Source organism: Melospiza melodia, chromosome 3 (assembly GCF_035770615.1).
Source record: "Melospiza melodia melodia isolate bMelMel2 chromosome 3, bMelMel2.pri, whole genome shotgun sequence".
NCBI lineage: Eukaryota > Metazoa > Chordata > Aves > Passeriformes > Passerellidae > Melospiza > Melospiza melodia.
In genome coordinates this window covers 105,216,728-105,237,656 of record NC_086196.1, presented here as the reverse complement: position 1 = coordinate 105,237,656, position 20,929 = coordinate 105,216,728, and the positions used below count along the sequence as shown (strand labels likewise).

The following is a 20,929-nucleotide window of genomic DNA, read 5'->3' as shown; positions in this document are numbered from 1 at the left end:
TTCCATCCCTGCTGCAAAATGCTTTTAAACAGCCTCAGAAAAAAACAACCCTCTCAGGGCAGCATCTCAGCTCTTCAGACTGTGGAACAGTTGATTGTTTTCCACAAAAGCACAGAATAGATACATTTTATATCCAGACAAGTGACTTACAGGAAAAGACACCCACCTCCCTCACAACAGGAGTCCTGATGGACTGTGCTTGAAAGAGGATTTTGCTCCAGTTCCCAGGACTGCCTGCTCTCTTTGCAGAAATTGAAATTTCATTTGCAGAAATTTCAAATGCAGAGATTCTCCAGAAAGCAGCCAGCACACCCCCGACCTTCTTCTTTTAAACTCTCCCACAGTTAATAAGAGCCTTGAACACACCCCAGATGTGCTGTCTGGGAATCCTGAGCTCACTGCATCTCCCCACCTCACCTAAGCCCACACAAACTCTGCTCTCAGGTGGCAGCAGGTAACAGCACTTCAACACCCTGTGCCACCTGGATGGAGCAGCGTGTCCTGCTGGGATGGGGACTCCACCTACCTGGGTGGTGATGCTGGTGGAGTATAAAATGCAAGTGCTGAGGAAAAAGGCTGTTTTTTCAGTGCTTGGACAAGATTAGGTTTGTATTTTGGGTCAACGCACCACAAGGACCCTTTTCCATTCACCTGCAATGAAGAAACACAGCAAATTAGAAAATCCAGGACCAGGCTGATACAGTCCTTTCTGATTTAATACCCCCAAGCTGCAGCACAGTGCAATGATTGTATGTAGGCACACACCACTGCACAGCTGACACACAAAATCCACAGGCAGGTCCATCCTGGATGGTCCCAAAATTGAGAAAATGGCCCAGAGACCCTCATTATACACTATGGAAGCACCCATCCTGCAGGTCATGATAGCATCTCCAAAACCCCTTCTCTAAAAGCCCCATTCCCAATCCCACTTGTCACCTAAATGCTGTAAATCTTATTTTAACACTCAATAAACACAGCTGTGAGTTTAGGGACCTGTCCAGGCATCAGCAAACTTTTCTTTAACATGTTTCTAGGTAAGAGACCAAAGCACCTTCCCCTTGGTTTAGATATAGACACATACTCATTAAACTTTACACAACCCTGGAAAAGGATCTTGCTCAATGTCCAGCCACAAAATGGATTATTCCCACTTTCTCAGAATCTGAACACCCAATGAATGTATTTTTGATGCACAATGTAAGCACCCTTGTGCTAGTCATTCTTGATATTAAATGTGGTATATTGAAACTTAAGGAAGATAAAGCACCTCTTGCTTGTCTCAAAGCTTTCTTCACAAATTTACTAAATAAAGGACCTATTTTTTTTTTTTTTGAGCCTGCTACTTCTTGCAACTTAATTCAATAGTTCTATTCTATAATAGAAATTCTATAATCACTGACCTGACAGATCAGCTAAAAGCTCTGCACGTAGCAGCACTAGATTTTTGGGGAAAACAGATGCTACAGAAATGGAACTGTACATGGCTGAAGGATGAGGCAACACCTGAACAGTACACCTGAACAGTAAGATCCTCCTAAAGGATTTTTGGGGGCTGAATATCAGAGCAGAAACCCAAACTTCATGGAGAAGCTCCTGTGAGCCCACAGTGGCCAGCTGGCCTCCTCCTGCCAGAATCATGGGGGATGGGGGGCAATAATTCCAATTTATGGATAGATGCTCCATGATTTACTCCAGACTAAAAAGGACTTACAAAACATTTAAATCTGTGGTTCTATTTAAGTTATAGGGGTTTTCTGAGAGGAGGAAATACTTTGCTATCAAGAGAGAAAAATCAAGCCAGGAGAGCCTCAGCTAAGAAAGACGCAGCTGCAATTGCAGCTAAAGCCACTGCCTTTAACAAAGATCTCTGAGCTGCTGCATCTCTCCAAGTTATTTTTTTTAACCTGAATCTTCCTTATACTTACCTTTTCATGCTAAAACTGAGCACAGCCTGTAAGATACTTATCAATGAGCTTACTTTTAATTAATAAACAGCCATGGTGGCTGGCAGGATGATTTAACCACCCAGACACTAACAGTAGGCATCCTCCCAGCTGGCTCTATCCATCATCTCAGTGACAGACTTACACCCTGATACTTTATTTCTCCCAGACCCCTTTCCCCAGTACCCCAACCATGTCCAGCTGGCTTTTTTTCCCCCCCTTCCTTTCCCAGTTTGGAGGCTGTTGCCCCCAGGGAGCAGCAGAAAGTCCCCCGAGCAGCAAACCACTTCTCTACACTGACTATCTGCTACCTTATCTGCTACTTCAGGTGAGCACTTTTGCTTCATGCCTCATTCAGCTCAGCTGCTGGGGGTTAGTTTCCCTCTTTGATCTTCCCAGCAAGGTACTCCTCCAGTTTGCTGCCCTGACAACATAACACGAGGATTTTGGGTGGGTGTTGCAACAGCAAGCTGAACCTGGGCACACCCTGAAGCCATCCAGATACTGACAGATCCAATGCAACAGGCAGTAAACAGGGTGACTCCTTCCTTGGGTCATGTGTAATGTGAAACCACACTTCCACCCACCTTGGGAGATGCTAAAAGTAGACGCTGAGCTGACGAGATGATGGAGCTGCTCCTGTGCTTGGCTTGCACCCTCTGCTTAACAAAGACAGGGGCAGAAAAGTCCAGCCCAGGTCTAAAATCAAGTGTCACATGCCAGGGGACAGCCTGCCACAGCTGGAGCTGGAAATGCCACAGAATCAACATCCAGCTTTAACACAAGCCAGAACAGACTGTGCCATTTGTCCTAGCAATTCAGGACACTCTAAAATGCTAAACTGCCTTTGGAGGTTAGTATTTCACTTCAACAGTGAGGCAAGTGTTGGAATGAAATGTAGGTGTAACTTGTACTTAAGATCTAGAGAAAAATCCCCCTAGAGTCAGTGAAAAGAGGCCATCAGGCTCTTCTTACTCTGCAACTCAAAACAGGGGCAATCACAGAGTTCTGAGATTAGTTTCTGGTCTGTCACCTCTTCTGCATCTTTCTAATGTTTCTGATTTGACATGCAGGATTTTATCTAGGCAAAAATAAAGGAAAGAAAAGAATTCCTGCATTTTAAAGTATTGGAGCTATTTTGTAAAGACAGTAAGTTTCCAGCCCCCAGCATTTCAGGGCTGGATTACAGAAATGTGGGCTGGAGACAAAATGCCTCCCATGATCCAGCCTTATCCTTTACCACCACCCCACCAGTGTGAGGAGAAACCAAAGCAGAGCTCAGATGGTGCTGGTGGCTCAGGCTCCCTGCAGCAGGCACATGTTTCCCTGTGCTGCAGAGAGCTCTCCATGAGCTTCACACCTGGGAGCAGTCCTGGCTCCATCAGGGATGGACAGTGGTCACCAGCTGCATCCACGTGAGCAAGGTGAATGACAGAAAAATACTGTGTGCAAGGAGGCATAAAATACACCCACCAAAAGGTTAACCACAGAAAAGGCATCTCTCTCCTATCTCCCAGGGCTTATGGATGGCACCTGCCCTGCTCCTCGCCCAAATACCTGAAAAGCTACATGTTGTTTATCATCATCTCTTGACAAAAAAAAAAAAAAAATAATCTGCCACAAACACCCAAACCAGATATTTACCAAGAAAAGGATGTTTGTTGAAGATGTTCAAGCCCTGCAAAGCCCAGCCTCTAGAGAAAACAGTGACAGCCACATCCATGCAAGCAGGGGTCTGCCAAATTAATGTTTGATACTAATCCTGCCTCCTCACACCTTTTCTCCTCAGCATCAATTAATTAATAACTCCCAGTGCCATAATCATAAAAAAAATCTAAACAAAGAGCAGGGAGACTCTCCATGGCTTTCAGCCCCAAACCCCTTTTCACCTGAGGTCCTCCTGTGCTGTAGATCAGATGCTGCTCCCTCAGGAAAAGCAACGTCACAGGCGTAGGCGCCTCTCCCCAAGCCCAAGGCAGCACCACAGTGCTTAAGATGCAAGGAGCTTCAGCTGTGTCTGCTGAGCATCACTGACTCACAGTCACACCTCCACACCTTCAGGGGCACCAGGGCCACAGCAGCAACACTGCAAGGCAAGCACGTGTCCCTGGGACTGCTCCGGCATCAACCCTTGATGTTCATCACCACCATTACCAGAGAGCCACTGGGAATCTCATCTGCCTGGCTGATTGCACACATCTTCTCTGCTGCAGCTCTAAAAGAAAAGGTGTTTCAGCTCATGGGATAAACCCTGACACACCACTTGGGTACAGCAGCAGTGTGCTATGTGCACACAGAGCAGGCAATGGTATTTTGGCAGGGTGATGATGTCCATCCATCCTGATCCCATGGCACAAGTTCCTCCTGTTGACTGCAATGCTGGCTCATGAGGCATCTCAAGGCACTTTCCCTTCAGCACCACTCATCAAAAGAAAACCACAACATGTCATTTTTTCCAGTGGTCCAAGCAAGGACAGTGTTCCCCCAGTCTCTGTTGGATGCTGTCCTAGACTCCTGAAGCCCTGCAGCCTGCAGGTATCCAGCTGGCCGATGCAAATATACACACAGAACAATCACAACCACAGCTATGGCCACCCAGAGCTGTATCTGCAACATGATGGGGCACAGTCTGGTGCGAAGAGCTCTGCAGAATAAGGGAGCTGGTGCTGAGGGGTCACCTCTTTGTGCCTTGGGTGTTCTGCTCAGATCTGCTCCAGCAGGCCTTGTGGACAATCCCAGAGCCATGAGAGCACAGCAAGCATGCTCCTGCAGCAACTCTTCCAGCTCAGCACCAGCCAAAATGAGTCCAGTGAAAGAATCCTGAAACTGCGCTGCAGTGGCAGCTATGGGGGGGAAGTGGGGAAAAATCAGCTTTCCTTTAACATGCTGGCATTTTGTTTTGGATTGGAAGTGCATTATGGCAAAGATGAGGATGGACTCTTCCTCCTTTTGCTGCCTGACCTCAAAGAGGTGATTTCACAGCTGACAGCTGCAGCAATAGCCAGGGAAGTGTCAGAGTAGAGCCTGCCCTGGGATGCAGGGACACAGCATCCATCCCCTACTGTCAGACATCTTGGACTCTTCCAACACAAGAGCTCAGGTTCATTTGAAAGGCTGTAAAACCCTTCATACCCTGATGTAAGCAAATAAACCAGGCTCCTCTGATACCACATGCCATGGACCTTTCTGCTTCCACAGGCACTTGGCATAGAAGGAAGCTGATTGCCTGTTCCCTTTAAAGTACAAAATGCCATCAACAAAGAACAAAAAGGAAAAAAATACTAAATTATCTTGCCCTTTCAGGGAAGCACCCAGAGGCATGGATAGAACATGGGTACATGCAACAGGATCAGCAAAATGAGCTTGTGAGCAGCTGCTGCTTGCTCCAAGAAGTGACACCTGAGGAGCTCATCCAAAGGGGTCTGTAGCATTTCCATCACCTGCCAGATCAACTCCCATGGGGTCCAGGCATGCTGCTGTGTGCCACAGAGTTATTTTGCAGAAAGAATTTGGAGCAGTACCCTCATCTGGTCCTTTTCTAAGGAGGCAGAGGGTAAAGACTGAACTGCTGTTTGCTGGAAATGAGGAAGCTCCAGCAAAGTTTCATGAGGGGCTTTTCTGGGGTGGTATTTTTTGGTAAGCACAGTTTCTGTTCTTTAGAATTACAGAGCTGTGCAATTTCTGAGCCCTGGGAAACCACTGACAGAGCACATCAGCATCACCTTCCTGGGAGCAGTGGGAGATTCTGCATTTTGCTCTTCCTACTAGAGATGTCACAGTGAGCAGCAAGCCATCCTCTGAGCCCAGCAGTACCCATGGAGATGCCAGGGTAAGCAGGGGACCAGGCAGTGTCAAGCTCCTGCCACCCAAATGCCAAGACAACAAATCTGACTGGTAACTCCTAACCCATGAGGCTGGAAAACATCAGAGCATTTAAGGGCAGATCCACAGACAGAAGGAACTCAAACCAGTTTAGATTTCCCTTTCCTGCTATAATTTTTCTGAAACTCATGCCCCCCTCCTTGGACAGAGCCACCCAGGCCTTTAACAGCACTTCTGGCACCTAAAGCAGTGTGTGGTCCCCGCTCAGATCCAGTCCTCCACACAGAGACACTTGAGCATCTCAGTTACCCCATCACAGCACCTTGGGCCACGTTAAGAGCTCACCCTAACACTCAGCAGGATTCAGCACTGGGGTAATTAATGGACTTGCCACATTGCAATAAAAAGTCAATTTTTTTTTTCAGGGCAAAGCTGCTGCTTGTGACAACCCTAACAATTTAATGCAGAAGCAGGAATATTGAGAAGCAGTGGTGTACAAGGCAGTCCTCCCCAGTGCCCACTCAGCTCCAGGACCCCTCTCTGCAGTGAGAAGCTGTCAGGCACTCCAAGCATTGCAGGCATTTCTGATAACAAGCCTGCTACCACCGAGTCTGACCTCCAAGCACGGGACTTGTTTGTTGACTTTCAGTATGTGGTTTGTTAGTTTATTTAAGTCACAGCCAGCTCTTTGAGGAACAAGATGGGGAATGAGGGAGGGAGGAAGAAAGCCACTAGTAAAATCATATAAATCAGAAGAAAGATCTTGTACAGAATAGAGTATCCTTGACTTTAAGAAGACTGTGTGCACCACACAGAGACACACATCTTATGACAGATGCTAAAGCATTACAGTCCATTAAATGCAGGGATTAATATGGTTATTGGAAAGCTAGAGCTGTGCTAAGTGTAACAGGAGATCACAAATGGAAGAGTCAATTTAATATCTGAGAAAGCTGTTGGACTGAGGAACACCCAACCACGCACATCCAGTGTGCCCACAAGCAAGGGCACCTTGCAGGGGACCACATCTGCACCCAGAGGGGCAACATCCCTGCTAGCCAAGCAGGGAAGCTGGTTGACATCCCATAATCTCCTCTGCTTGCCAGTGCAACTGTAGCCATGGCCATGCTGGAAAAGCAGGGAAGGAGGAACATACCCCAGAATTTCAGCACTGGAAAACAGAGAAAAAATAGAGAAAGCAATACTTGAAGATTTCTTCATCAAGAAGAAATCCTCAGAGAGTTATCTGAAATTTCAGGCTGGTTATCGCAGGCTAATAAAATTTGAAGTAAATGGAAACAAGAGTCCTTTGCAATTGTATGTGTGCCACATTTTAAAAGGATGCACCACAGCTGAGTGTACCTAGGTGAACAATAAATAACAAAACCCAGTGACTTTTGTCATCCTGTGATTTCACAGAAGCAGCATTTCCAAACCACCTCCATCTGCAAATAAAGCATTAAGAGGACACGGTGGGGTGAAAACAACCCAAACAAAACTGTGCTCAAGAACAACAGAACCTTCTCCATTTCTCCCTGAATATCCAACCTGCTCCCCCTCCCTCCTGCCAGGCCTCACCTTGCCATGGCTTTTCTCCACCTTTCGGAAACACTTGTTCAAGGAGAGGTTGTGTCGGACCGAGTTCTTCCAGCCGGTGGGGGCCGTGGCGAAGTAGGGGAAGCGCTCCAGGATCCAGCTGTAGATTTCCTTGACTGGCAAGCTCTTGTTGGGGGACTGCTCAATCGCCATGTAAATGAGAAGGCTGAAAGAGTAAGGGGGTTTGGAAGTGGAGGATTTTTTCTCAGGGTTCTGGTAGCAGGACGGCGAGAAGGATGGCACGCTGTCCCCCTCGATGTCGTACAAGGGGCTAACAATGGGCAGGCCCTCGCTGCCGAGGCTGAAGTTTGTTAGCAGGTTAGTACTTTCGTGCAGCCAGTTCAAATTTGTGAGCTCATCATCTGCTGAATCTCTGTCCACCACGGTGGCCTTTGGCTTGCCGGCGCGGCCCGCGTCGGGCAGGCTGCCCACCCCATGGCACTGCCGTAGTCCCGCGGCTTTCTCTGCTCCCGGCGTTTCAGCTTTCTTATCCGGAGTCATCCCAGTGACTGGACCCATTTAGCTTGACTGGTCTGCAACAAAGGAGATGGTCAGAAATCACTGCAAACTACCACAGCCATACTCAGCAGGAGCTCACCAAACCCAAGCACGGGGCTGCATCATCCCCATGTGTGACGGTGTTCACAGGGGTTCTTGGATGAGGGAAGAGACGAGCATCTGACTCTATGTTTCAGAAGGTTTGATTTATTATTTTATGATATATATTACATTAAAACTATACTAAAAGAATAGAAGAAAAGGTTTCATCAGCAGGCAAGCTAAGAATAGAATCTGAAAGAATGATAACAAAGCTTCTGTCTCGGAAAGAGAGCCCGAGCCAGCTGGGCTGCGATTGGCCATTAATTACAAACAAACCAACATGAGGCCAGTCACAGATGCACCTGTTGCATTCCACAGCAGCAGATAATCAATGTTTACATTTTGTTCCTGAGGCCTCTCAGCTTCTCAGGAGGAAAAATCCTAAGGAAAGGATTTTTCATGAAAAGATGTCTGTGACACCCATGCACGAACGCTGAAGCCACTGGTGAGGGCCAGGGTCCAACAGGAGCCTCCCAGTAAACTCATGAGCATAAATTCCCCTTGGTTTATAACAGAACTTATGGGTAGCACTTGGAAACTACTGTATCTACCTAGAAACACCAATTCAGACACAGAAATAATAGCCATTTTCATGGCAACACCTGAAACCTCAAAAAAAACCTTAACATGTAGGATCTAATCCATTCAGATCTCACACTAACTCTTAAAGTTACTCATTATATTGTAAACTGACCCTGTTTAGAAGTGTTTGCCTTTGGTGTCCAAAGAGTGAAAAAGGAATTGCAAAACTTAAATCAGCATAAAATCTATTTGTGGTCTCGGTGCCAATGAAATCAAGTCACAGTCATTCCCAAGTGCTGCTGCCTGTTTCTACCAGGGGAAGACCTGGCCAGCCTATCTGTTCATCACCTGTGTCCCACAGAGCTGCCTGGGCCCACAGGATCTTTTTCCCCTCCTGCAAGGGTTTGCTGCCCTAACCTGGGCTTCCCTGCAGAGCAGAGAGTGCTGGGACCAGTTCTCAACAGAAAGGGACAAAACACTGGGGGGGGGGCAGCTCAGACCTGCAGGAGCAATGGCTCACCACTTAGATAAAAAAATCCCAAAAGAACAAAGCACTAAAACCCTAATCATAACATTATTATCTGTAAAACACTGCCACTCAATGCAAGGTCCAACAGGCCACCCATGCTTTAGAGGCATCACACCAACAGACACCACCTTGCTTGTAGAGTTTCAAAAGGGGTCTTCTAGCAAACTGTGCTATGGGAACAGCTGCTTTCTTCCTGCTGATGTGAGCACTGTACAGATGTAGGGAGTGTACTTGTACACACACATGTACCACACAGACATAAGACACTCCAACCACGGATGCAGCTCATAGCTGTAAATAGCAAAGAGCAAAGCTGAGGTTTGTATCAACTGTAAACAGATCCAACAAAACAACCAGAGAAACACCCAATCCCCCTTCCAGTCCCCTGTCCCTGTCAGCACTATCATTCTGGTTTCATGCTCCAGCTCCCAGTGCCAGAGCTCAAGATGAGGACAGTTCCCATATCACATCTCACCAGACAGCTCTACACAGTTACTGCATGTTTTCTTACCCCAGCTTGCAGTAAACACTTGTCTCCTCGCTCTTGCATCTCCTCCTACCAAGGGCCCACTGCCTGGCTGTGCCAGCCCCAGCCCCAGGCAGCTCCAGCCTGGCAGCCTCACCATGTCCCTGGCAGAACAGGGCCCAGCCCCTTGTTTTGGAGAAAGGGAGCAATGGAGGAGTGACAGAAAGGCAACAGGACAATCCCTGTTATGCTCGCCAGCCCTGCCAGCCCCTGCCTGGTGCCAGGCAGTCATGAGGTGCAGAATTTTGGCCTCCCCCAGGAAACACACCGCGTTTCCACCAGCAATTTTTGTTCCTCTCTTCATCTGCTCATGCACTCTTGCACCAGCTATTGCAAAGCTGTGTTGACAACAGCACCTGAACTTATGCTTACCAGTAGCAGTGCTGGAAAATGTTAATAAAATTTTTACCTTCTGTTTCTTATTTCTATTAAGTGCAGGGATGGGTATGATCAGCTACCAGCTCAGTCAGTATTATAAAAAGAAAAAAAATTAAAGCAAAGTGAGCTGCTCAAATAGCTGGTCAAAAATAGCTTTGCTCTCCCTACGATTTACTTCTCCCCCAAGGCACCAGAGCAGATTCATATTGGCAGTCAGAGATGGCTGCCTTTAAACACAGCCATATATACATATGCTCATGTCACTGCTTCAATCCTTTCTTAAATTAAGGAAAAAAAACCCAAACAAAGAGCTAGTGATAAAATTCATACAGAGAGACAAACCCCAACTCTGCTGCAACGTGAGCTGCTCTGCTCTCTTTCTAATGATTAACTTTGCCCCCTGGTTGAGCACCTCTTTAGGCAGCTACACAGGAGCTCACACCTCCCAGCTGTGTTTTGGTAATTTTAGCTCCCAGTTCATGTTGCACAAAATCTCCCTTTACAAATCTCCCGTCAGCATGGCAGATCAGGAGCACACACATGCTGACACACACATACACTGAGGTCACTGAATTCTTTTCTTAGGGGAAAGGGGGCAATGAAGTCTGTTTTCAACACAAAAATGGCCTGGGCACACTTAGTCTGGTCAAAAATATAAGGGAAAAAATAAAACAAGTGATGAAGCTGGCACTTATAATCAGGCAGACTTTGTGGTTCAATGCACTATTTGTTTGCATGCTACTGTATTACAGAAGAGAATCATTAGCATACCTAATGCCCTACATGAAAATAAAAATTATTTGCAGGATATACTTAAATAATAAAAATAAAATTATTAAATATAAAAAGTTATAAATATTATTAAAAGTAAATAATATAGGTTAGTGTCACGTTTCTTAGATGTATTACAAGAATCCACATCTCATTATGTTCTTTTCCTAGTTCACCACCTCACACACCTCCTACATGAACACATCAGAAATTAATTTATTTTTTCTAGACATTATTAGACTATTATTATTAGACTATTATCAACTAATAAATAAGAAAAAAATATAATCACAGGAGCAACACCCATGCCACTGGAGCATATGTGAAGGCACATAAGTGGTCAGATTGTGAGCTCTCCAGAACCCTTCTTCATTCACAAAGACCCTTAATGACACCCAAAATCCACAATTTTTTCCTCCATGTGTGTTCTGACTGCCTACAAACAGCCACAACTGTGAGAACACAGCTTCCAAGATGCCATTTTCAAGATTACCACTTCCAATATTTGGGGTTTCATGTTTTACATAAGGGTCACGGAATCCACCAAAGCCATCTCTGCTGTAAGCTGGCAGGGCTTTGTGCTCAGGGATGACCCAGCAGAAAAACCACAGTGAGAGCAAGGAAAGCAAAGAGAGCAAAGTGTGAGAAGGAAAGAGCACAGCAGCAGCTCTCCAGTGCAGATGTTTTGATAATTCCCAAGGGGACAGCCCCAGCCCTGTAAGCAGAGCCAAGAAGGCAACCTCCGGCCAGGCAAATGCAAAATCAATATGATTTAAGCACACCTCTGAAAAACATGGAAGAGTTTGTGCTCTGCCCATGTGCTTTACCCTACCCAAGAGTACAGAGTGACACAGCACATTGCTCTTCACTGGTATTACCACTTCCAGCTGGAAGCAGAACCTCATGCATCCCAATCCTAAGGAACTCAAGGATGCATCTCCTTGAGTTCCTTAGGAGTTCCATTCATGTTGGTACCTTCAAAAGAAAGGCCAAACAAAGCATTTACTCCTCAAATGCTCCTCACAATGGAGGTGCACATCACCTTGCATTGGTAATTACAGACAGAGGACTATGATTCCAGGGTAAGAAGATTAAAAGGCTGCCAAGTCAACTGAGGCTGCTCAAATAAAAGTTAGGGTGCATCAGAAAAGAGGTGAGAGACACAAGCTTCTTCCAGCAGTGTGATTTTTGGCATCACATAAAAGCCAGGAGCAGACCTCCCTGCTAATCCATGCCAGTGCAGCACCCAGAGCCCAGTGAAGACCTGCTCCTCCACAGCACTCACAACCCAAGCAGCAGAGCCCAGGTCTGAAGGGGCTGATTACGGCCAAGTGTACCAAGGCAGCAGCCCAGAGAAGCACAAACAGATCAGAGGGAGCTCCATTTTTGGTAATATTTTTTGCAGCCCTCTCCCAAACTCACTAGAGAGCTGAGTTTGGGGAAGGTGATGAGCACTGAAAGGTCCTCAGCCTAGCAGAGCACACCTGGGTAAAACCAGGTTTGTGTGCTCCCCCAAAGACCCCCAGCTATGACTGAATTTTGATGGAAGACCTTCAGCACTGCTATGTTCTGCCACAGGAGCAAATGCTTTGATGTGTGAGCATTTAATGAAGACAAAGCTGCTTTAATAAAGGCCAACCATTTAACAAAACTGGAAGTCCACTTGAGCAGATCCTCAGGAAAGCAGGGAAGCACTTCTCCCTTCTTGGGAGAAGTCTCAGCTCCAGCAGAATCCAGGCCAAAGCTGTGGCAGATGCCACCATCCCAGCAAAGGTGACCTCCTCCAAACTCAGCAGCGTTGCAGGTGTAAGTGTGCAGGTATCATTTCAATGGTCACCATGCTTGGACTCACTGAACTGGCAAGAAAGAATTCAGCCTTTTTGTCAGAAGGTGCCCCAGCCTTGTCCACACCAAGCTAGCATGAAAACAGAGCTGCTCTTGCTGCTTGATCCTTCTTTACAGTGGCATCAGATGAAAGGTGCCCTTTTGGCACCTGCACAGCATCAGTGCCCCAGGTTAGAACAACCTTCTCCACAACTAAATGCACCTTTTTGTTTCTGCAGGACCAGCCAAGCAACTAGGTCACCTCTGCTAATAGTGGGAAGACCTGGAACCTGCCAACAGGGCAGTGATTTCCCTCCAGGTTTAAAAATAAAAATAAAATCTTACCATGCATTGCCCAAGTCTGAGGAGTGGAACATAATTTTATCCAGGAAAAAATATTTTCAGCCATATCCCATTAATGACAGCAGCTCTGCACCCACTCTTTGCACACCAAGCTCAGGGTGTGCACCCTCAGTCACAGAGCCAGGCAGGTGTGCTTTACACACAACTTCTGTCCTGACACAAACAGGCTCTGTGAGAGGATTTAAGACAATTGGTACCTGCTTTTGCATGCAAACTACACCAACAGCAAACTCCTCTATTGATTTTTCATATTCCCTTGCATCTACAACACACATCAGGGCTTGTCCTGCCTCAAATACATCAATATATGTTGTCAAAAGAGCCCAAGAATTAGACACATAAATGACTGGCACTGCTCACCTACCCAAGCTGAGGATAAACTTCCAAGTCATTGGGCACATAGCACAGCACCAGCTACAAGTCTTTGCACGTTGGAGGGAAGAGCAACAAAAAACCCAACAAAAACAAACAAACAAAATGACCCAAACAAATAAACAAACAAACAAAAAACCCCCCTCACACTAATGCAAACCCATCAATAAAAAGCACCCATCTGCCTGACCAGGAGCATTAAAAGGATGACACCAAACCACTTTGCCCCCTACTAATTCAGCCTTTCCCCCATCACCTCCCTTGTCTGGAGCTGCCCACGCCCTGCACACCCCCCAGCCCTGCTGGAGGTCAGCTGAGACCCTCCCCCAGCCCCGAGGAAGGCCGATATTTGATTATAACACTGTATGATGTCTGTATCCAAGACAACTAAAGGCATTACAGTCTTCTGAGGATAAAACCACCTCTCAGGCACAGATTTCAGCAAGCTGGGACCCAGTGTCCGTGGAAGAGATGAACCCCTGGGTGACAAAGGACATGCAGAGATGCTCCCAGGGGCAGCACCTGCAGCAGGCAGGGCACTTCCTGCTCCTCCTGGCCTGCAAAGCTGAGGAAAATTAAAAATAATGGGTTTAAAAAAAAAAAAAAACATTAAAAAAGGCACTTATCACCTTCTCAAATCCAGACTGAAAATAAAACCCATCAACCAAAGAACGGGACAAGCCAGAAGCTCAGGGGCTTCATTTGAACCTTGGCATTGGTGGGCTCAAAGAGGAAGAGAGGTTTTCCAGGAATTTGCAGAAATACTTCCAAGACTCTCATGTCAGTGTTCTCCCACACCCTGTGATATAATTAAAGGCAGGGTGGGGAAAAAAAGTAACAAAAACCAATTCAAAGTTTCAATATTAAGGAAAGTTAAGAAATCCTGCACTAGGGAAGGGATTAAACAAACCCTTATCATAGCCCTGGAAAGGGCAGGAAGCAAGAGGAAGATTTCATCTAACTTTTTTTTCTTAAAAGTTTGCATTTTTTAAATTAAATACACACATATGCACACACATAAGTGGTTTGTTTGAAACAAATATCTGAAAGAAAATGGTATGTGAGCTCAGATATGCCCTGATCCCGATCCAGACCCTGTACATGACCCAGAGTCTCTGGGACATTTATTCCACTTTGCAAATGTGAAGCTTTTCCAAAGGCTGCAGTCACTGTTGGACCTGGCTCCCCGTGCCTCAGATTTAAAACATGCACAGAACAACAGTCTAACAGAGAAACTGGGACATGAAAATAGTATTAAAAAATAAGAAACCCAAACAAGCACTGAAATTTAACTATTAAGAAAAACCTTTGGTAAGACACAAAAAGGGGAGGGGAGGGAAACAAGTGCTTTCAAGAAAAATGCTTTACAGCCAATAGCTTTTCAAGAGATGCTTATGGGTCATTCTCCTCACATTCAATACTGTGCTTGCTAAGTGGACTAAAATGCAAAAAAATGTAAACCACTGATATGTTCACAAGTGAGCCATTTGAGCAAATGACTTGCAGAATAATTCTGATTAATTCCCTTTCCAGGGTAACCTTTCTTTGTGTTTCCCTACCATCCTCTTGAAACAGAAGTGAACACAGCTACATTTCAGCTGGTGTCAGTACCAATGTACCAATGCTAGAAAGCATGAAGCTATCTTTTCCACACAGCTTTTCTGCCTTTAAAGAACCCAAACTCCTGATTTCCAGTGAAAAACAACAACCTGAAGCTTCACCCCAAGTGACCCTTCTGCAAGATTTAACTGGAAAGCCCCACTGGAGCTGTATCACAAAACCACACTACCAGGACAACTTGGCGACTGCAAAGCTGTCCCCACCTGCTGCTTCCCAGCTCCTGCTCACAAAGTGCAAGATTTTCTCCAGAGCCCAGGGAAGGCAAAGCAATGCTCTTCACTGTGCTGACCTCCCTGGCCAACCTGCTTTTAATTTTATTCCACCAGTGTGGAATTTGGCTTCCTATTTAAACAAAGAAGAAAGCAAACAAAAAACTCTCCTATTTTTGACTACTCAACATCCCTAAACCAAACCAGACTGGCTGATAACTGGTCTGGGGATGATCCTCACTCACCAGAGGACGAGGGATGAGTGGATGCTGCTTGGCAGGAAACTTCCCAGTTCCCAGTCCTTCAGCTCTACTTCATGAAACTTCTCCAGGTGCTGAGCTCTCTTCATACCCAGTACTCAGCTTTTAGGCAACCATGTACTTGCCCCAAATCTAAGCACAACAAAACCCAGTGACACTGCTGAAAAGAAAGCACGGGACCACACTTAAACTGGGAAACTAAAAGTAGTGACAAACTGCAAGGTAGGAATGTACTGGAAATAACCTGAGAGAAGACAGCAAGACTGAGCGTGCAGAAGAGTAGGGGTGGGTGATGATGCCTGCAGAAGCCAATTTAATGGAGTCCCTAACATTCTCCAACCCTTGAGGAAAAAGAAGGGAGCACTAAGTCTAGTCCGAACATTTCAAGAAAACATTTTGAACGCACTCAGCAAAAAGAACAAAAAAGTCAAAATTCACATCATTGACTTTCAGTCTAAGTATTCCTATCTGCACAAACTACAGGCTTATCTTAAAATGGTCCTGGTGCCCCTGAGCAGCCACTCAATAAAACGGGTATTCCTGCCCCAACCAAACACAGCTGCCATGTTTCCCAGCTGCTGACCACACAGGCCAGCACTGAGCACCCTCCCAGCCTGGAGCGATCCAAGCCTCGTGCTCCCACAGCCACAATGTTTTACAGGGAGCAGGCAGAGCACCAGGGGTCATAAAGATGCTGGCTGGCATCAGGCAGTACTTCTTCCATTCCATGTAATTTATTACCCAAGCACTGCGAGCTGTCTGACCTAAATTGTATTTTGGAAGCACCATGGAACATCACTGTGTGCCTTTACCCAGCACAGTGAGATGGAGAGCTCATGGAACTGGTGCCTTCACCCAGCATGGTGAGGATGTGAGATGGAGAGCTCATGGAACTGGTGCCTTTACCCAGCACAGTAAAGATGTGAGATGCAGAGCTCATGGAACTGGTGCCTTCACCCAGCACAGTGAGGATGTGAGATGGAGAGCTCATGGAACTGTTGCCTTTACCCAGCATAGTGAGGATGAGATGGAGAGCTCATGGAATTGGTGCCTTAGGCCAGCATGGTGAGGATGAGATGGAGAGCTCATGGAACTGGTGCCTTTACCCAGCACAGTGAAGATGTGAGATGCAGAGCTCATGGAACTGGTGCCTTCACCCAGCATGGTGAGGATGTGAGATGGAGAGCTCATGGAACTGGTGCCTTCACCCAGCATGGTGAGGATGAGATGCAGAGCTCATGGAACTGATGCCTTCACCCAGCATGGTGAGGATGTGAGATGGAGAGCTCATGGAATTGGTGCCTTAGGCCAGCGTGGTGAGGATGAAATGGAGAGCTCACCATCACCCAGCACCATCACCAAATCAGCAAGTGCAACGTGCCAGGGAACAAACACACACCTATCACACACAAAGATCAAGCCAGGAAAAAAGTGAAGCAGCATCCCAGGGGTCTCTTGTGTCCTCTCTGGCAGCCACTGGATCTGGAAAGAGCCCAGATGCAGGCACAGGGAGCCTCCCCATGTGGACAGGGTTTGCAAGCAAGCACTTGTTGAGAGCAGAGCTGGGCTCCACCATGAGTCACCCCGAGCTGCAGGAAGTTGCCCAACACCATTTCAGTGTTGGAGTGGCAGCACACGCACACTGGGATGAGGCACTCAATGCCTCCATCCACTTCCCTCAGGAAAAGTTACCATCAGTGCAGTGACATCCTTACACAAAATCCACTCGTTTACCAGGAGGGGAAGAATGGCAAATGCTCAGGGAGCCAAAGGGAATAACCCAGAAGTTGCTAAAAGGTTGTGAGCATTCATCGGGACCGCTGACAGCCATTTACTAATGGAGACTAGAGGCTGCTTTCCATCCATTTCCATCCAAGGTTGCTTTGCACCACAGCAGTGCAGTAAGACTATCCCAGAGCAGGGAACAGCATCAAGAGGTGCATGGCAGCAGTGGCTGAGGGCACACTATCACTCCTCCCAAAGCCCATCCTTTCTGCCACCTCGCTGGCTATAATCCCTCTGTGCAGCTCTTTCTGATAAGGTATCACAAACCTGCACATGGAAAAAGCCTTCTGAGAGCCTGGGGTACTTCCTCTTGTAAATACCAGCTCCTTTTAACCCCAACAATGTGTAGGCAGGGTGGAACTGACAGAGCAGGAAGGTGGAATTACAACCCCAGTGAAACCAACATGAAAACTTGCGCTGCTTTCTCACCAGTTTGAACCATACCCATGCAGAGCATCTTCAGATGCCAAACTACCTCATTCACCAGAAGAGTTTGCTTTTGCTCAACGCATCAGGTTTTCAAGCCTATTGCACTGAGTGGAACAGAGCCTGTGACTAATAAAGATGGCAAAAATCAGCCTGACATGTCCCTAAGCCTCTGTCTTGTTTCCAAGGCACTCCACTCACTTGCCAGGCAGTACTTCTCCTTCAGCAGGACCATTACACACACCTCTAGCCGCTCCATTACTTACTGGACTGGCACATCCTGACACAGAGAGTTGCTGGCAATGCTGGTGCCCTCAATCCCGAGCTCTCTGGAGGACACTGAAAGGCTCCTCAAGCAGAAATTCTGTGGGGGCTGGAGCTGTTGAGGCAGCACACTCCTTAACTGGGGCCCCTTTTAGACAAAAAATACCTTACTTCTGGGCTGAAATATCCCTGAGGAGGTCCTTCAGCACAGCAGCCCCAGCAGCAGCACCCAAAGCAGGTCACAACTTCATCCTCTGGTCCAGACACTCCCAACAAAGACATCAACCAAGTTTTATCCCAGCAAGGTCCCTGAGAGTGCTCAGGGCCACAAGCCTGGATTGATACAGGGCCAGTGCCTCCAACTCCCTTCAGGACCTGCAGGGCAGCCAGCACAGCATCTCCACCAGAGTCTGCAAGTGTAGACACTGCACAGCAGCACTGATCAGTTCATGGGCACATCTGATAACAAACAAAAGCACAGAAAAGTCCTATATGTATTTCAGGCAACTCAAACACACAAAGTGAGAATCACCACCCCCTCTCTGCTTCTACAAAAGTTAAGTGGCACAGGTGGACACAAGTGAGCCCCCAGCAGAAGCTGATCTGCTGCAGCAGCGTGGCTGAGCTCAGAGATAACACACCCTGGCACCCGGCTAAGTTCACCAGCTCGAGCCCTGGGCTGCACTAATTGCTACTACAGAGCTCCAGCTACCTTCTGCAGAGCTTGGGAAATGTGAGTAGGCACCTGCCAAGGGGAAAAAAAAAAAAAAACACCAAAAAAAAAAAACAAGCAACCTTCAAACTACTTCAAGTTTCCTGACGTAAGATAATGCCAGCTGAATTTTTCTTGCATAGATGTAGCATCACACCAGACTTTAAGGAGGGGAAAAAAGACCCCAATCCAAGAAACACAACTGAAGTTAAATGATTCATATGTCAATATATTACAACCCACCTATTACTAAATTTGTCTGAATGTAAGCCCACCAATAACAAGATTTGGAGAGTGTCTGTGTGCATATATACACATACATAGGTGGTAAATTATATATAAAGTTATCTTGATTTCATAGATTAGGCACAAAGCTAATCAAAATGCTTTCTCAGCATTTAAGTCTACCATAATTCAGCACGTTTAACTCCACATTCAGAACACAGCATCCATCCACAGGCAGGCACCTCGGCGGGAAAATGAGTTTATCGGGTCCTCTTCAAGGTTTATTTTATTTCTTTGTTCCTTTTACTATTTGTTTGGGCCCTGTCATAATCCAAACCCTCACCAACAAAAGCCAGTTTCCGCTCGCACAGAACCTGAGCACAAGCACGCCGGTGTGTCCAAGCAGGGCAAGGCAGGAAGGCAGTGGGATGCTGCTCCGCTGCTGCCGCCACCAACTCATGGCCCAACTTCACCAAAAAACCCCGAAAAAGACGGGAAAACTCCGAAGGGCCACGTGCAGACCCCAGCCTGACCCCGAGCACTCCGCCAGCAGCTTCCTGGATTTTACCCCAAAACGCGGGAACCCCGGAGCGCCTCTCCCGCACTGCCCCCAGCTCCGCAAGCCACGGACGCTCCGCACATCTCCGGGGGCTTCCCGCCGCTCGGGGGAACGAGGCCGAACGCGCCTTTATTTCACCGAGGGAAGCGCCTGGCTCCGACGGGGGTGACCCGGCGGCGAGGGGCACGGCGGGGCCGCGCTCCCAGGTGCCGGCCGCGCTTTCCATGCCCGCAGCTGGAAGCGCGCAAGGAGCGCGGGCTGGCCCCGCCGGGCAGCGGTGAAGGAGGGGGGATCACCCGCGTACACCCCGCGGGAGGGAGGGCGGAAGCTCCGCGGGGCCGCGCCGGGAGGAGGAGGAGCCGCGGGTGCACGGGGACCCCCCTGTTCCCACGCACCGGCACCGGGAGCGGCTGAGAGGGGAAGCGCCGCCTCCGCGCGTTGTCCCCACGCGGGGAATGAGGGGACACACCGGCCACACCGCCCTCCCCCGCCCCGCTTCCCCGGCACCAGCGGGACCCGCCGCCACACTCCCCGCGCTTTCCCCCTTCCCCCACGAAACCCTCGCGGAGCGTCGGGAACAAAAAAACCTCACCCCCCAAACCCAGGGGAAAGGCGAGAGCTAAACCCGAGGGAGGCGCGGGGGCAGCCCGGGCAGGCGTGGGGCCGCGGGGGCGGCGGGCGCGGGCGGCACTCACCGCGGTCATGAAGCCGCGCGGCCGGCGGCGGACACAATATGGCAGCGGGGGGATGTGTCAGGGAGCAGCTGCTCCCTGCGCAGCGGCGGCGGCGCCGCCCTCCCGCTCCCCATGGCAACCGCGAGCAAGCACGGCCCCCCTGCCGCCGCCACCGCCTCCTCCTTCCCGGCCGCCTTCCCTCGCTCCCGCCCTCCCCCGCCGCCGGCACCGCCTCTGGCACCGCCGGGGCCGTGAGGGCTGCGAGCGGCTGAGGGGCTGCGCGCCCCGCCTCGGAAAAGTTCCCTTTCCCCCCCCAGAAATACCACGCTTTCTAAATTTTAAAAATTTTAAAATAGAAGTGCAGAAACCCTCCTTTTAGTTTCACTTCCCTTCTTTATGTATACATATATGTATACTTTTTTTTTTTTTTTTTTATCCTCTTGACAAAAATGAAGCCGCCGTGTTTGCCCTGCCTTGCAGCGCGTTGCCGGCCGCTTGTGCTTTCGGCTTTCCAGGGCAAGAGCTCTGCTGTTCGCTCCCCGGGCTTGGACAGCTCTGCACGCACTTGCAGTTTTACTTACAACATCATAAAGAGGAAGGAGGAAGGACCCCGGGAAGTTCCTTGTCTTGTTTCGGAGCTGATCTTCCACAGCAAAAAAAAAAAAAAAAAAAAAAAAAAAAAAAAAAAAAAAAGTTTAATCACTTTCCCAAGGTTTTCTCACCTTCTGAAGCTTACCTCGTGATAATTTTATTTCTAAGGAAGGATGGGAATGCGTTTCAAGGAAATTCCTCCACTCCACCTTGGGAGGAACTACTGGTTGGGTTGTTTCTTTTTTTTATTTGAAACAGTTTCAGCCAGCAACCTCTTGGGTTTTTTAAGAGTAAGGATATATCAGGCTCAGGGTTATAGCAGGCAGATCGAATCCAGTGACAGGGAGGCTCCTTC

General features: G+C 47.9%; 1 protein-coding gene across 2 annotated transcripts in view; it reads right to left on the bottom strand.

Annotated features, from left to right (window-relative positions):
* FOXN2 (forkhead box N2) overlaps positions 1-20,077 on the bottom strand; it is a 30,959-nt gene extending 10,882 nt beyond the window's left edge. The window contains exons 1-3 of one of the 2 annotated variants that reach the window (XM_063152464.1): positions 20,005-20,077; positions 7,347-7,897; positions 527-651 (exon numbers count right to left, since the gene is read on the bottom strand). In XM_063152464.1, coding sequence (XP_063008534.1) covers positions 527-651; positions 7,347-7,883 — 662 coding nt within the window. In that variant the 5' untranslated portion in view covers positions 7,884-7,897; positions 20,005-20,077. Of the gene's footprint in view, positions 1-526; positions 652-7,346; positions 7,898-15,323; positions 15,407-20,004 lie in introns of those variants that run through there. The other variant, XM_063152465.1, reaches the window with a different exon arrangement.
* Positions 20,078-20,929: the final 852 nt, after the last annotated feature.